General features: G+C 47.0%; 1 protein-coding gene across 9 annotated transcripts in view; it reads right to left on the bottom strand.

Moving 5' to 3' along the window:
- LOC105486606 (zinc finger protein 487) overlaps nt 1-15,644 on the bottom strand; it is a 46,616-nt gene extending 30,972 nt beyond the window's left edge. For 2 of the 9 annotated variants that reach the window (XM_024794347.2, XM_071070063.1), the window contains exons 1-2: nt 13,700-13,822; nt 483-600 (exon numbers count right to left, since the gene is read on the bottom strand). Coding sequence is in view for 2 of the 9 variants with exons in the window: in XM_011749518.3 (XP_011747820.1) it covers nt 13,700-13,832 (133 nt within the window). In the remaining 7 variants the exon portion in view is untranslated. The other 7 variants (XM_011749518.3, XM_011749519.3, XM_071070064.1 and 4 more) reach the window with 5 other exon arrangements.
- Nucleotides 15,645-17,868: the final 2,224 nt, after the last annotated feature.

Here is a 17,868-nt window from a genome sequence, read left to right as displayed (position 1 = left end):
AGTGCTCCCATAATGGTGCAAACTGGCCGGGTGCAGTGGCTCACGCCTGTAATCCCAGCACTTTGCGAGCTGAGGTGGGAGGATCACCTGAGGTCAGGAGTTCGAGACTAGCCTGACCAACATGGAGAAACTCCATCTCTACTAAAAATACAAAATTAGCTGCGCATGGTGGCCCATGCATGTAATCCCAGCTACTCAGGAGGCTGAGGCAGGAGAATTGCTTGAACCCGAGAGATGGAGGCTGCAGTGAGCCGAGATCACGCCACTGCACTCCAGCCTGGGCAATAAGAGCAAAACTCCATCTCAAAAGAAAAATGATAATAATAATAATAATGGTGCAAACTTTGGCCAGGTGCAGTGGCTCACGCCTGTAATCCCAGCACTTTGGGAGGCCGAGGCGGGCGTATCACCTGATGTCAGGAGTTCAAGACCAGCCTGACCAACGTGGAGAAACCCCATCTCTACTAAAAATACAAAATTACCTGGGTGTGGTGACACATGCCTGTAATCCCAGCTGCTACGGAGGCTGGGGCAGGAGAATTGCTTGAACCTGGTAGATGGAGGTTGCAGTGAGCCGAGATCACGCCATTGCACTCCAGCCTGGGCAACAAGAGCAAAACTCCATTTCAAAAAAATAATAATAATAAAAATAATAATAATAATGGTGCAAACTTTGAGGTTTCCAACGTGGCTCCAAATGTATTACTAGTAGGATCACCACAGTGCAAGTGTTATCACCTTTAGAGATAAGGAAATAGAGATGTTAAGGCTTCTTTTTCTTCTAAATCGTTGATATCTACTGTTATTTTACACTTAACAGCCATTTAAATTTGGATGCTAAATTTTCATCAGAAATACTTGATCTAGGCCGGGCGCGGTGGCTCAAGCCTGTAATCCCAGCACTTTGGGAGGCCGAGGCGGGCGGATCACAAGGTCAGGAGATCGAGACCACAGTGAAACCCCGTCTCTACTAAAAATACAAAAAATTAGCCGGGCGCGGTGGCGGGCGCCTGTAGTCCCAGCTACTCAGGAGGCTGAGGCAGGAGAATGGCGGGAACCCGGGAGGCGGAGCTTGCAGTGAGCCGAGATCGCGCCACTGCACTCCAGCCTGGGCAACAGCATGAGACTCCGTCTCAAAAAAAAAAAAAAAAAAGAAATACTTGATCTATAATTAGATTTTATTAAATTGACTATGGATAAACAGGCATTCACATACCCAAATTATTCTGGGCACTTAAAAGCTTTCCGGCTGGGCATGCAGTGGCTCACACCTATAATCCCAGCACTTTGGGAGGCCAAGGCGGGCAGATCACCTGAGACCAGGAGTTCGAGACCAGCCTGGCCAACCTGGTGAAACCCCATCTCTACTAAAAACACAAAAAACTAGCCAGGTGTGGTAGCACACTCCTGTAATCCCAGATACTCATGAGGCTGAGGCAGGAGAATCACTCGAACCCAGGAGGCAGAGGTTGTGGTGACCTCAACCTTTGAGGTCTCCGCAAAGGTTGGTGATCTCACCATTGCACTCCAGCCTGGGCAACAGAGTGAGACTCCATCTCAAAAAAAAAAAAAAAAAAAGAGGCCAGGCTTGGTGGCTCACGCCTGTAATCCCAGCATTTGGGAGGCCAAGTCGGACGGATCACCAGAGGTTGGGAGTTCGAGACCAACCTGACCAACATGGAGAAACCCTGTATCTACTAAAAACACAAAATCAGCCGGGCGTGGTGGCACATGCCAAAAAAATCCCAGCTACTTGGGAGGCTGATGCAGGAGAATCACTTGAACCCGAGAGGTGGAGGTTGCAGTGAGCCAAGATCACGCCATTGCACTCCAGCCCGGGCAAAAAGAGCAAAACTACGTCTCAAAAAAAAAAAAAAAAAGTTTTCCAATAACCGAATCAAGTATCAGTATTTAAATTAAAACTTAGATTAAAATTAAAAGTTAACATTCAGGCCTGGCATAGTGGCTCACACCTGTAATCACAGCACTTTGGGAGGCCGAGGCAGGTGGATCACCTGAGGTCAGGAGTTTGAGACCAGTCTGGCCAAAATGGGGAAACCCCATCTCTACTAATAATATAAAAATTAGCCAGGCGTGGTGGCGGGTGCCTGTAATCTGAGCTACTTGGGAGGCTGAGGCAGGAAAATCACTTGAACCCAGGAGGTGGAAGTTACAGTGAGCTGAAATTGTGCCACTGCACTCCAGACTGGGCAACAGAGTGAGACTCAGTCTCATTAAAACAAACAAACAAAAAAAAGCTTCAATAGATGTTAACTGCTGAGGAACATTACAACAACATAAACAGAAATAAGCTCAAAATACATGTTGAAGCATTACAAAATACTGAAAAGGAATTTTTTTTAAATACTGATTTCACAAGCGCACAGTTCCACTTCTGTAACACAGCTGTTAACTGTTCCTTGGTTACTTACATAATGTTAGACTGAATTAAGTAGAATTTTCCTATGAAATTAGCTTTAAATAGTGAGCTGACTTGACTAATAATATACGCATCACTGTGCTTCAACATCCAGTACATTTCTATTCTCTGTGACTTGTGTATGTCAATATATACCAGGGTCTTGTGGTTTCTCTGTTTTCAGTACCATTAGATATACAGTTGACTTTTTTTTTGGAGACAGAGTCTTGCTCTGTTGCCGAGGCTGGAGTGCAGTGGCACAATCTTGGCTCACTGCAACCTCCACCTCCCAGGTTCAAGCGATTCTCCTGCCTCAGCCTCCAGGGTAGCTGGGATTACAGGCACATGCTGCTACACCCTAATTTTGTATATTTTAGTAAAGACAGGGTTTCACCATGTTGCCCAGGCTGGTCTCGAACTCCTGACCTCAGGTAATCTGCCCGCCTCAGCCTCCCAAAGTGCTGAGATTACAAGCATTAGCCTCTGTGCCCGGCTTTTTATATTTTTTATTTTTTTGAGACAGGTTCTTACTCTGTCACCCAGCCTGGAGTGCAGTGATGCAATCATAGCTCACCACAGCCTCTATCTCCGGCTCAAGTGATCCTCCTGCTTCATCCTCCCCAGTACCTGGGACTATGGGCATCCGCCACAATGCCCAGCTCATTTTTTTTATTTTCATATATTTATTTTTTTGAAATGGGGTCTTCCTCTGTCACCTAGGCTGGAGTGTAGTGGCATGATCTTGGCTCACTGCAACCTCCACCACCAAGGTTCAAGCGATTCTCCTGCCTCAGCCTTCCCGATAGCTGGGACTACAGGTGTGTGCCACAGGCCCAGCTAATTTTTTATATTTTTAGTAGAGATGGGGTTTCGCCATGTTGACCACGTCAGTCTCAAACTCCTGGCCTCAAGTGATCCACCCGCCTCAGCCTCCCAATGTGCTGGGATTACAGGTGGGAGCCACCGAGCCCAGCCAACCCTGTCTCTTAAAAAAAGAAAAAAGTCCACATATACATGGACCCACACAGGTCAAACCCATGTTGTTTAAGGGTCAACTGTACTTTTATTATTAGAATTCAATAAGAGATTAAATGAATGCTTGATGCCCCACCTTCAATTCTCCACTTCTGCGCAAGACAAATTGAGTAAGGACCAGATTACACCTGAAAAAAAATTTTTTTGACAAAATATAAGAATAAAAACAGTTTCCAAGACCCTGACCATCAGACAACAAAGAGGAATCCCTGAGAGATAGGAAACAAATGAGATGAGTCCTACAAGTGCCCCAGCTTACTGACTTGGGTAGTTTATAGAATGTGCTACAAGGAAAAATAACTAAGGCAGAGCCTGGCAGATTCCTTGGGTTGAAAAGATAGATTTGATAGCCTGGGGAAACACAGGCAGCTAGAATTCATAGAACACAGCACCAGAGAAGAAAGAGCTGCATGGACAGAAAACCTCAGAGACCTGCAGTGTACCCCTTGAAAGTTCAGCAGTATATTGATCAGCACATGAGTATAAGGACATTACCCACATCTGGCAAAAGAACCATCTAAAAAGATCAGAGGAAACAGTGCCCAGTGCTCACAGAGGGCATGGAATAGTGCCTGTTCCTACCAGGCAGATTAGAAATGTCATAATTCAGGCTGCACGTGGTGGCTCACGCCTGTAATCCCAGCACTTTGGGAGGCCGAGGCAGGCAGATCGCTTGAGTGAGGTCAGGAGTTCAAGACTAGCCTGGCCAACATAGTGAAACCCTGTCTCTACTAAAAATACAAAAATTAGCTGGGCATAGTGGCACATGCCTGTAATCCCAGCTCTCAGGAGGATGAGGCAGGAGAATCGCTTGAACCCGGGAGGCAGAGGTTGCAGTGAGCTAAGATCGTGCCACTGCACTCCAGCCTGGGCAACAGAGTGAGACTTTGTCTCAAGAAAAGAAGGAAGGGAAAGGGAAAGGGAAAGGGAAAGGGAAAGGGAAAGGGAAAGGGAAGTGAAGGAAAGGAAAGGAAAGGAAAGGAAAGGAAAGGAAAGGAAAGGAAAGGAAAGGAAAGGAAAGGAAAGGAAAGGAAAGAAAAGAAAAGAAAAGAAAAGAAAAGAAAAGAAAAGAAAAGAAAAGAAAAGAAAAGAAAAGAAAAGAAAATGTCATAATTCATGGTCCACTGGGTAAAGTATTCAGGAAGATCTAGCCTGGCAGTGAGAAATAATTCGCCCCAGAATGAGCAATGCCCTGGACCTGCCTAATAATCCTAAAAAGACAAAAACCATAGAGAACAAACTGTTTTCAGATAACTTAACTATATCCCAGAATAAAGCTCAAGAAGATTCACAGGAATACAAAAATATCCCGCATCCAAAAAGTAAAATTCACAATGCTTAACATACAATAAGATACCAGGCATGCAAACAGACAAGAAAACATGACCTACAATGAGAATTACAGTATAGGAAAGATATAAAAACATCCACTCAAAATTCTGAAAATGGGCCAGGCGTGGTGACTCACACCTATAATCCCAGCACTTTGGAAGGCTGAGGTGGGAAAATTGCTTGAGCCCAGGAATTCGGTACCAGCCTGCATAACCTAGCAAGATCTCATCTCTAAAGAAAAAAAAAAAAGTTCTGAAAATGAAAACTATGTTTGAGATGAAAAATATACTGAATGAAATGAACAGCAGATTAGATATTAGAGAAGAAAAGATAATTGAACTTGAAGGCAACTAAGTTCACTTCTGAAAAAAAATCCAAAACAATGAAAAGAACATCATGAAAAGAACATCACTGAGCTATGTGATGATTTAGAGCAGCCTAAGAAAGCTGGGCACAGTGGCTCACGCCTGTAATCCCAGCACTTTGGGAGGCTGAGGCGGGTGAATCACTTGAGGTCAGGAGTTCGAGACCAGCCTGGCCAGTATGGTGAAACCCTGTACCTACTAAAAATACAAAAATTAGCCAGCCGTGGTGGCACATGCCTGTAATCCTACTTGGGAGGCTGAGGCAGGAGAATCTCTTGAACCCCCCAGGAGGCGGAGGTTGCAGTGAGCTGAGATCGAGCCACCACACTCCAGCCTGGGCCACAGAGTGAGACTCCATCTCCAAAAAAAAATAAAAATAAAAAAAAATAAATAAATAAAGCAGCCTAAGATACACATAACTGGAAGGAGGATGGGGGGTTGTGGGCAGAAAAAATATTCGAAGAGATGATGGCCTAAATCTTTCCACCCTTAAAATAAAAACCCATAAATCTAAGGCCAGGTGCAGTGGCTCACACCTGTAATCCCAACACTGCCTGGGAGGCTGAGGCAGGGGGATCACTTGAGTTCAGGAGTTCAAGACCAGCTTGGGCAACATGGTGAAACCCAATCTCTACCAAAAACATAAAAAAATTAGCCTGGAGTGGTGGTGTGCGCCTGTGGTCCCAGCTACTTGGGATGCTGAGATGACAGGCTGACCTGAGCCCTGAGGCAGAGTGAGCTGAGATCATGCCACTCCAGCCTGGGTGACAGCGTGAAACCCAATCTCAAAAACAAACAAAAAACAACAACCTGTAAACCTATAATTCCAAGATAGTCCAATGAAACCTAAACAAAGGAACATGAAGGAAATGATACCAGGGAATGTCAAATAATCAAATTGCTTAAAACAAGTGATTTTTAAAATCTTAAATCAGAGCTGGGCCTGATGGCTCATCCCTGTAATTCCAGTGCACTGGGAGGCCGAGATGAGAGGATTGCTTGAGTTCAAGACTAGCCTGGGCAACATAGTAAGACCTGGTCTCTACAAAAATAGCTGGGCATGGTGACAAGTGTCTGTTGTCCCAGCTACTCAGGAGGCTGCAGTGGGAAGCTTACATGAGAGTCCAGGAGTTCAAGGCTACAATGATCTATGATTGTGCCACTGCACTCCAGCTGAGCAACATGGCGAGGCCTTATCTCTTAAAAAAAAAAAAAAAAAAAAAAAAAAAAAAAAAAAAAGACGACAATGGAATGAATCTTTAAAATATTGAAAGAAAAACTCAAAATCTAATTCTAGAGATTAGCAAAATTGTCTTTCTTTTTTTTTTTTTTTTTTTGAGATGGAGTCTCACTCTGTTGCCCAGGCTGGAGTGCAGTGGCATGATCTCGGCTCACTGCAAGCTCTACCTCCTGGGTTCACGCCATTCTCCTGCCTCAGCCTCCCCAGTAGCTGGGACTACAGGTGCCCGCCACCACACCCAGCTAATTTTTTGTACTTTTAGTAGAGACAGGGTTTCACCCTGTTAGCCAGGATGGTCTCAATCTCCTGATCTCGTGATCCGCCCACCTGGGCCTCCCAAAGTGCTGGGATTACAGGTGTGAGCCACCACACCCGGCAACAAAAATGTCTTTCAAAAATGAAAGCAACACTTCCAGTTTAGGGTACTGCTTCATACTCCTCCCATTAAGTAAAGCTAAACACCCTGGAAATTGTATATATAAATAAACATGATACGGACTGAAAGGTAGAAAATGGCAGATCAGCACGGGATCTTGGAACTCAAAGAATGACACGGTGCTAGGTTCGCTGGGTATTCTTTTTGTCTCATATATTCCAGACTAGATGTTAGAGAAGCCAGCAACCTGAAAACATCAATGGGTACAGATTTTAAAAGCCTAAGGAGAGCCGTCGCTTTCTAGCCAAAGGACAAGGAGAGAAGGAGCTTTGTTAGAAAACTTTTAAAGGCCGGGCACGGTGGCTCATGCCTGTAATCTCAGCACTTTGGGAGGCTGAGATGGGCGGATCACAAGGTCAGGAGATGGAGACCATCCTGGCTAACATGGTGAAACCCCGTCTCTACTAAAAATACAAAAAATTAGCCGGGCGTGGTGGTGCACACCTGTAGTCCCAGCTACTCGGGAGGCTGAGGCAGAGGAATCGCTTGAACCCGGGAGGCAGAGGTTGCACTGAGCCAAGATCGTGCCATTGCACTCCAGTCTGGGTGACAGCAACACTCTGTCTCAAAAAAAAAAAAAAAAAAAATTCAAGCAATATACAAAAAGACAACTCCTCCACTAGGTGCAGTGGTTCATGTCTGTACTCCCAACACTTTGGGAGGCTGAGCTCGCGGGAATTGCTTGAGACTAGGAGTTTGAGACCAGCCTGGGAGACATAGTGAGACTTCCATCTCTACAAAAAAAATTGATTAAAAAAAAAAAAACAGGCCGGGCGCGGTGGCTCACTCCTGTAATCCCAGCACTTTCGGAGGCTGAGGCAGGTAGACTACCTGAGGTCAGGAGTTCGAGACCAGCCTGGCAAACACGGTGAAACCTCGTCTCTACTAAAAATACAAAAATTAGCTGGGCGCGGCGGCATGTGCCTGTAATCCCAGCTACTTGGGAGGCTGAGGCAGGAGAATCGCTTGAACCCGGTAGGGGGAGGTTGCAGTGAGCTGTGATCGCTCCATTGCACTCCAGTCTAGGCAACAGAGCAAGACTCCATCTCAAAAAAAACAAAAAACAAAAAAACCAGCCAGACACAGTGGCTCACGCCTGTAATCCCAGCACTTTGGGAGGCCAAGGCAGGTGGATCACCTGAGGTCGGCAGTTCAAGACCAGCTTGACCAACATAGGGAAACCCTGTCTCTGCATACCTGTAACCCCAGCTACTCAAGAGGCTGAGGCAGGAGAATCGTTTGAACCTGGGAGGTGGAGCTTGTGGTAAGCTGAGATCACGCCATTGCACTCCAGCCTGCGAAACTCTGTCTCAAAAAAAAAAAACTAGGCCGAGCAGGGTAGCTCATGCCTGTCATCCCAGCACTTTGGAAGGCCAAGGTGGGTGGATCACCTGAGGTCAGGAGTTCAAGACCAGCCTGGCTAACATGGCGAAACCTCGTCTCTCCTAAAAATATAAAAACTAGCCAGGTGTGGTGGTGGGTACCTGTAATCCCAGCTACTTGGGAGGCTGAGGCAGGAGAATTGCTTGAATTCGGGAGGCAGAGGTTGCAGTGAGCAGAGATCGTGCCATTGCACTCCAGCCTGGGCGACAAGAGCAAAACTCTGTTTCAAAAAAAAAAAAAGGCTAGAACTAAGTTTAGAAAGTCATAGAACATAAGCTCAACTAAAAAATCAACTGTATTTCTATATATTAGCAATAAAACATGGACACCTAAATTAAAAATAAAACACCATTTGTAATAACTGAAAAAATTACTAAGCTATAAATTTTAAAAATACTTTAAATTGCTAATCTATCATTCCAATTTTAGTATATGTGCTGCCGAAGCAAGCACACTTAGCTATAAATCTAACAAATACATATCAGACTTGTATGCTGAACACAACTTATACCCTGAATACTACAAAATGCTTACAAAATAAATTCAGGAAAATCTAAGCAAATGAAGAGATGTAATATATTAATGCATTAAAAGACTCAAGATAATAAAGACGTCAATGCTCTCCAAAATTCCAAAACAATATATAAATGTAACATTTTTCCTATCAAATTCACAGCAGAGTTGTTTTTTTTTTTTTTTTGAGACACGGTCTCCCTCTGTAGCCCAGGCTAGGGTACAGTGTAGTGGCATTATCATAGCTCACTATAACCTCAAACTTCTGAGCTCAAGCAATCCTCACACCTCAATGTCCCAAGTAGCTAGGATTACAGGCATGTGCCACCACATCCAGCTAAATTAAAATTTTTTTTCATACAGACAGGGTTAGCTACATTGCCCAGACTGGTCTTGAACTGCTGACTTTGATTTTCCTGCCTCTACCTCCCAAAGCACTCAGATTACAGGCATAAGCCTATGTGACCAACCACAGCAAGATATTTTATAAACCTCATTCTAAAATGTATATGCAAAGGCAGGGGAAGGCCAGGCATGGCGGCTCACACCTGTAATCCCAGAACTTTGGTAGGCCGATGAGGGTGGATCACTTGAGGTCAGGAGTTCAGGACATGCCTGGCCAACATGGTGAAATCCTGTCTCAATCAGAAATACAAAAATTAGCCAGGCACAGTGGCATGCACCTATAATCCAAGTTACTCAGGAGGCTGAGGCAGGAGAATCACTTGAACCCAGGAGGCAGGGGGGTTGCACTGAGCTGAGATCGTACCACTGCAACTCCTGCCTGGGTGATGGAGTGAGACCCTGCCTCAAAAAAAAAAAAAAAAAAAGAGCATGAGAGCAAAAGAAAAGGCAAGAGAAGGCTCGGTGTGGCACAGTGGCTCACGCCTGTAATCTCAGCACTCATAATAAAGGCAGGCGGACGGCTCAAATTCAGGAGTTAAACACTAGCCTGGGCAACATGGCAAAACCCTGTCTCTACAAAAATTGGCTGGGTGCGATGGCTCATGCCTGTAATCCCAGCACTTCAGGAGGCCGAGGCGGGTGGATCACCTGAGGTCAGGAGTTCGAGACCAACCTGACCAACAAGGTAAAACCCCATCTCTACTAAAAATACAAAAAATTAGCCAGGCACGGTGGCAGGCGCCTATAGTCCCAGCTAGTTGGGAGGCTGAGACAGGAGAATTGCTTGAACCCTGGAGGCAGAAGTTGAACGTGGGAGGCGGAGGTTGCGGTGAGCCGAGATCCTGCCACTGCACTCCAGCCTGGGCGAAGAAGCAAGACTCCGTCTCAAAAAACAAACAAAAAAAAAGGCAAACTGGTCTGGTGTGGTGGCTCATGCCTATAATCCCAGCACTTTGGGGGCCAAGCCAGGTGGATCACTTGAGGTTAGGAGTTTGAGAGCAGCCTGGCTCACACCTGTAATACCTGCACTTTGAGAGGCTGAGGTGGAAGGATTGCTTAAGCCCAGGAGTTCAAGATCAGCCTGGGCAATACAGGGAGACCCTGTCTCCACCAAAAAAAAAAAAAATGTAGCCCGGTGTGGTGGCATATATCTGTGATCCCAGCTACTTGGGAGGCTAAGGTGGGAGGATCTCTGGAGCCAAGGAGATCGAGGCTACAGTGAGCTATGATCACACAACTGCACTCCAGCCTAGGCAACAGAGCGACTGTCTCAAAAAAAAAAAAAAAAAAAAAGAGTCCAAGGTCATGCAAAACTACTCAGTATGTCTTTTTCTTGGGATACAAACAATTTTAGTCAAATTATAAAGAAAGGCAACTTAAGTGACAAGCATAAAGTTGAAGACAGTGGTTACCCTAGGGCAAAGGAGGGAGCCATGAAGAAAAACTACACAAAGGACCATAAATATGAGGGTAGTCTTCTGTTTCTTTTTTTTTTTTGAGACAGAGTCTCACTCTGTTGCCCAGGCTGGAGTGCAGTGGCGCAATCTCAGCTCACTGCTGCCTCTGCCTCCCGGATTCAAGAGATTCTCCCACATCAGCCTCCCAAGTAGCTGGGACTACAGGCAGGCATTACCATGCTGGGCTAATTTTTGTATTTTTTGGTACAGATAGGGTTTCACAACGTTGACCAGGCTGGTCTCAAACTGCTGATCTCAGGTGATCCTACCACCTCAGACTCCCAAAGTGCTGGGATTACAGGCGTGAGCCACTGTGCCTGTCCTTAAACTCTTCTGATTAGAAATATAGGCAGGACGTAGTGGCTCACACCTGTAATCCCAGCACTTTGGGAGGCCGAGGTGGGCGGATTACCTGAGGCCAGGAGTTCGAGATCAGTCTGGCCAACATGCCAAAAAGCCTGCCTCTACTAAAAATGTAAAAAATTAGCCAGGCATGGTGGCGGGCGCCTGTAATCCCAGCTACTCTGGAGGCTGAGGCGGGAGAACTGCTTGAGCCAGGCAGGCAAAGGCTGCAGTGAGCTGAGATGTCTCCACTGCACTCCAGCCTGGGTAACAAATAACAAAACTTGCCAATTAACCTTTTAAAAGTGTACAGTTCAATCTTAAGTAGACTTACATTGTTGTGAAACAGATCTCCAGAACATTTTCATCTTGCAAATCTGAAACTCTCTATCCACTAAACAACTTCCCATTCCTCCTTACCCCAGCCTCTAGCAACCACCATTCTACTCTTCTGTTTACGTGAATTTGACTACTTTAGATTTTCATATAAGTGGAATCACGCAATATTTGTCCATTACTGGTTTACTTCACTTAACATAATATTGTCAACATTCATCCATGTTGCAGCATATGACAACATTTTCTTTTTCATTTTTATTTTCATTTATTTATTTATTTATTTTTGAGACGGAGTCTCACTCTGTCACCCAGGCTAGAGTGCAGTGGTGCAATCTTGGCTCACTGCAACCTCCGCCTCTTAGATTCAAGCAATTCTCCCTGTCTCAGTTTCCTGAGTAGCTGGGATTACAGGCGCCCGGCACCACGCCCAACTAATTTTTGTATTTTTAGTAGAGACAGGGTTTCACCATGTTGGCCAGGCTGAACTCCTGACCTTAGGTGATCTGCCCTCCTTGGCCTCCCAAAGTGCTGGGATTCCAGGCATTAGCCACCGCACCCGGCAATCTTATTTTTATTTTTTGAACAAATGGAGTCTCGCTCTGTCACTCAGGCTGGAGTACAACAGTGCAATCATGGCTCACTGAAGCCTAAACATCCTAAGCGCATGTAATCCTTCAACTTCAGCTTCCAGAGTAGCTAGGACTACAGGCACATGCCACAATGCCCAGCTAATTTTTGTATTCTTTATTTTATTTTTTGTGGAAACAGGATCTCGCTATGTTGCCCAGGTTGGTCTGGAACTCCTGGACTCAAGCAATCCTCCCACTTGGCCTCCCAAAGAGCTGGGATTACCAGCATGAGCTGCTGCATCCAGCCAAGATTTTCTTCCTAAGGCTGAATGATATTCTATTGTATATGACACATTTTGTTTATCCATCTACCAATGGACACTGGGGTTACCTCTACTTTTTGACTATTGCAAATAATGCTGCTATGAACATAAATGTACAAGTAACTGAGTCCCCGCTTTCATTTCTCTTGGATACAGACCCAGAAGTGGTACTGCTGGATCATATAGCAATTCTCTATGTAATTTTTTGAGGAACTGCCATACTGTTTTCCACAGCTGCTGTACCATTTTACATTCTTACCAACAATACACAAGGGTATATTTCTTAATATATGGGGGCTGGGTGCAGTGGCTCACGCCTGTAATCCCAGCACTTTGTGGGGCTTAGGCGGGTGGATCACCTGAGGTCAATAGTTCGAGACCAGCCTGGCCAACAGGGCAAAACCTTGTCTCTACTAAAAATACAAAAATTAGCCGGGTGTGGTGGCATGTGCCTGTAATCCTAGTTACTTGGGAGGCTGAGGTAGGAGAATTGCTTCAATCCAGGAGGTGAAGGTTGCAGTGAGCCAAAATCACGCCACTGCACTCCAGCCTGGGCGACAGACGGAGACTCCATCTCAAAAAAAAAAAAAAAAATTTATATATATATATATATATATATATGGAAGCTAAGACAAAGGCCTGCACTCACCCCTAATCTGCTAAATTCAAGTTCTTTCCATGATGAGGTTTCAAAAGGAATTAGTGCAAAATGTATTTAAGGATATGACTAGAAAGGAGAAAGAAAAAACAAATGGCTATTACACACACACACACACACACCAGAAAAGTAAGACTAGGAGGCAAAGGAAATCAATGAAGAAATATTTCGGCGAGAGGCCGTGGTTCAGCCTGTAATCCTCACACTTTGGGAAGCTAAAGCAGAAGAATCACTTGAGCCCAGGAGTTCAAGACCAGCCTGGGCAATATTAATGATACCCACGTTTCTATTTATAAATAAATAAATAAATATTTCCGACCAAAGAATACAAACTTAGTAAAGCTAATGAAGGAAGAACACAGGGAAGAGCTGCCGATGTAAGAGAAAGAAATAAAACTTCTGGAGAAAAAAGTTCAAAGATTTGAAACTATTTCCTCAGAAGGAACTGGGAAAAGGGAGTTTTGAGTAATAAAGCCTTGTGTAAGTTTCTGACTCTTAAGTATGTGAATGTACTGCCTTAAAAAATAAACTAAAAAGAGCCTCTTTTCTCACCACAACTCAATAACCGTGAAGGTATCCTTGCAAGTGTGTGTAGACCTCTTATGCCTCCTAGGTCCAGGGTCACTGGTCCAGGACTCTTCCAATATCCATGACCAGAGGAAGCGCTTCCGCAGACTTGGTTCCTTCTGGTTGCCCTTGTCTCGCCTCTCTAGGGTGGGCTGGCCGCTCCGGCATGGAGTCAAGGATCCTCTGTGTTCTCTCTGCCACGACTCTCCCTGATCCCAAATCCCGTCCCCACCCCTAACGGGCCCGGTCCCCGCTCGACCCTGGGTGTGCAGCCCTCGACCTCAGACCCGGCCCCTGCCCGCCGGCCGCCCCTCACCTCGGCCTCGGAGGCTCCACGCTCCAGCTCTTACAGCCCGCACCTCGGCGGTCTCTCGAAAGAGGGAGGAACCCGAGGTACCTGGTGGTCGTCGTAGCTGAGGAACTTTCGGGCCTGTTGACCATCTCACCATGGAAACTGCCGCAGGGCTCCCTGGGCGGGGCCTCCGAGGGGCGGGGCCTGAGCCAGTCCCGGGCCCCTTCCGGTCGAGCGCTGCCTGCGCTTCCGGAAGTCCTGCTGCTCCCGCGTGCGTGGCTGGGCCTCGTCTCTACGCCACTGGCATCCCAGCCTGCTACCAGCTGCCCTCTTGTTCGCTGGCCAGACTCTTCCCTCAACCTTCTTTAGAAGACACGGCGCAGTCCGGCTTCCCCACGAAACCGAAGGAGGCTGGGACCGCGCCCGGTCGTCCGGGGGCGGGGCCGCGACGCCATTGTGACGCGCTCGGAGCAGGGCTGGGCCGAGGACCCCGGGCGCTGGAGGGCGAGCCCCAACCACTGCTCCTGAGGCCCTGGAGGCGGCTGACGGTTGAGGCCGCTGAGCGCCGCAACGTGAGCCCAAAGGACGCCCCGTTTCAAGACCGGCGCAAGAGGGAAAAATGAAGGTAGTTTTCTGCGGAGGATGTTAGGAGAACGAGAACTGTGGGCCTGAGAACTGACCTAGCTTAAGGAGCGCAGGCAGCCTGTGCCGCCGGGTGTTGGGGAAATACGGAGAGGACGGGGTCCCGCTCCGCATCAGGTCCTCTCACGCATCGCGGCTTTCCAGGAGGCAGGACTGGCCACAGGCCTGATTCCCAGGGACAAAGTGTAAGGCAGAGGCTGTCAGCACCATAACCTTCGCTGCAGGAGAAACACGCGTCCAGTTCGTTATCGTCAGTTCCTGCTATATCAGGCCTGCTGTATTTGCTCTAAACAAAGCAGCCAGCTTCCCAGGCCTGGGTGCGGAGGTATTTGTTAAGCACATGCACACAGTTGGAATCAGCAGCCTCAGGGATCAAAAGTTGTCTTTTTTGTTTGTTTGAGACGAAGTTTCTTTCTTGTTGCCCAGGCTGGAGTGCAATGGCGCGATCTCGGCTCACTGCAACCTCCGCCTCCCGGGTTCAAGTGATTCTCCTGCATCAGGCTCCCGAGTAGCTGGGATTACAGGCGTCCGCCACCACGCCCGGTTAAATTTTTGTATTTTTAGTAAAGGTGGGGTTTCACCATTTTGGCCAGGCTGGTCTCGAACTCTTGACCTCAGGTGATCCACTCGCCTCGGCCTCCCAAAGTGCTAGGATTACAGGCGTGAGCCACCGCGCCCTGCCCAAGAGTTACCATTTCTGTAGCAAAGCAGCTAAGCAATATCCTTTTGCCTGCCACCTAAATGTGGTTAGGTGCAGCATTTGGAAGAAAAAAAATAAAAAGCCCGGGCGTGGTGGCTTACGCCTGTAATCCTAACACATTGGGAGGCCGAGGCGGGTGGATCACCTGAGATCAGGAGTTTAAGATCAGCCTGGCCTACATGGTGAAACCCCATCTCTACTAAAAATACAAAATTAGCTGGGTGTGATGGCACATGCCTGTGATCCCAGCTACTCAGGAGGCTGAGGCAGGAGAAGAACTTGAACCCGGGAGGTGGAGGTTGCTGTAAGCCGAGATCTCGCCATTGCACTCCAGCCTGGGCAACAAGAGCGAGACACTGTCCCCAAAAAAAAAGCCCTGAGACCCACGGTAGCTGGCCTGGATTACTTGAACATAAACAGGTTCACAGAAGATACCAGATGAGTTCTCTCTCTGACTGAGGGAAGGAGAAAATAATTCCAATCAGTAATCTCTGCATAAATAAAAACGCACTGCGCAACCACACACAGAAGAATAAACATCCCTTCTTCAGCTGGTGTGAGTAATTACTGCTTTTTCTCCAGTGACAGCTTTAGGTCCTCTCTATTCCTCCTGCTTTCTGGATTAAAATTTTTTTTTTTTTTTTTTTTTTTTTTTTTGAGAGTGAGTCTTGCTCTGTCGCCTAGGCTGGAGTGAAGTGGCACAATTTCGGCTCACTGCAACCTCCGCCTCCCAGGTTTAAGCAATTCTCCTGCCTCAGCCTCCCAAGTTGGGATTACAGGCACCTGCCACCTAGTAGAGATGGGGTTTCACCAGGTTGGCAAGGCTGATCTCAAACTCCTGACCTCAAGTGCTCCGCCTGCCTCGGTCTCCTAGAGTGCTGGGATTACAGGCGTGAGCCACCGCGCCCGACCTAAAATTGTTAAAATAATCTCTTGAGTTGCCCCTGCGTTAGTACAACACCCAGTCCAAAACACACCCCTGTCCTTGGACCCTCCCCAAAATTGCCAGCCACAAGTCCAAATGGTATAACAAGCCCTCTAACAAGTCTAAGACACCCCATGGTTTCAGAGGTGTGATGTCTCATTGCAGCAACTAATAGCCCCAAATAATAACTGGTTCACAGTGAGGAATATATCCATTCACTGAAATAGCAAATCATCATACTACCATGTGTATGCCTCTGGTAGTCTGACCAGTAGGCATGGCCAATATAGATAAACTTATATTTATGTGTGAAAGATACATAACTCATATGCACAAATGAAACTTCAGAGCCTATACTCTAATGAGAAATCAAAATAAATTTTTCTTTCTTTTTTTTTTTCCTCTTTGAGACAGGGTCTTGCACCATCCCCTAGGCAGGAGTGCAGTGGCAGGATCTCAGCTCAGTGCAGCCTTGACCTCAGCTCAAGCAATCTTCCCACTTCAGCCTCTCAGCCTCCCAGTAACTGGGTCTACAGGGGTCACCACCACACCCAGCCGATTTTTTTTTTCTATCCTTTTTTGTTGTTGTTGAGACGGTGTCTTGCACTGTCTCCCAGGCTGGAGTGCAATGGCGCGATCTCCGCTCACTGCAACCTCTGCCTCCCAGGTTCACGCGATTCTCCTGCTTCAGCCTCCAGAGTAGCGGATTACAGGTGCACACCACCACACCCGGCTAACTTTTTGTGTTTTTAGTAGAAAGGGGGTTTCACTATGTTGGCCAGACTGGTCTTGAACTCCTGACCTCATGATCCGCCCTTGGCCTCCCGAAGTGCTCGGATTACAGGCATGAGCCACCGTGCCTGGCTTTTTTTTTATAAATGGAGTATCATTGCAATGCCCAGGCTGAAATACAGTGACACAATCTCAGCTCACTGCAACCTCCGATTCCCAAGTTCAAGCAATTCTGCCTCAGCCTCCCAAGTAGCTGGAACTACAGGCTCATGCCACCACGCCTGGCTAATTTTTGGATTTTTATTTTTTATTTTTTTTTTTTTTTTTGAGACGGAGTCTCGCTCTGTCGCCCAGGCTGGAGTGCAGTGGCGCGATCTCGGCTCACTGCAAGCTCCGCCTCCCGGGTTCACGCCATTCTCCTGCCTCAGCCTCCCAAGTAGCTGGGACTACAGGCGCCCACAACCGCGCCCGGCTAATTTTTTGTATTTTTAGTAGAGACGGGGTTTCACCGTGGTCTCGATCTCCTGACCTTGTGATCCGCCCGCCTCGCCCTCCCAAAGTGCTGGGATTACAGGCGTGAGCCACCGCGCCCGGCAATTTTTGGATTTTTAGTAGAGACGGGGTTTCACCGTATTGGCCAGGCTGGTCTTGAACTCCTGACCTCAAGTGATCTGCCTGTCTTGGCTTCCCAAAGTGCTGGGATTACAGGATTGAGTCACCGTCCCCAGCCACATCCAGCTGATTTTTAAATTTTTCTGGAGAGAGGGAGACTTGCTGTGTTACCTAGGCTGGTCTCTAACTCCTGGGCTCAAGTGATCCTTCTCCTGCCTCAGCCTCTCAAAGTGCTGGGATTATAGCTGTGAGCCATTGCATCTGGCCAAAACAAGCATTTCTTTTTTTTTTTTTTTTTTTTTTTTTGACACTGAGTCTTGCTCTGTCGTCCAGACTGGGGTGCAGGGGCGCGATCTCGACTCACTGCAACCTCTGCCTCCCAGGTTCAAGCAATTCTTCTGCCTCAGCCTCCCGAGTAGCTGGGACTACAGGCGCACGCCACCACACCTGGCTCATTTTTGCATTTTTGGTAGAGACAAGGTTTCACCATGTTGCCCAGGCTGGTCTCAAACTCAGCTTAAGTGATCCGCCTGCTTTAGCCTCCCAAAGTGTTGGGATTACAGACGTGAACCGCTGCACCCA

This window comes from Macaca nemestrina, chromosome 9 (assembly GCF_043159975.1).
Source record: "Macaca nemestrina isolate mMacNem1 chromosome 9, mMacNem.hap1, whole genome shotgun sequence".
NCBI lineage: Eukaryota > Metazoa > Chordata > Mammalia > Primates > Cercopithecidae > Macaca > Macaca nemestrina.
Note: the sequence above shows the minus strand (reverse complement) of the source record. Positions and strands in the feature narration are given on the sequence as shown.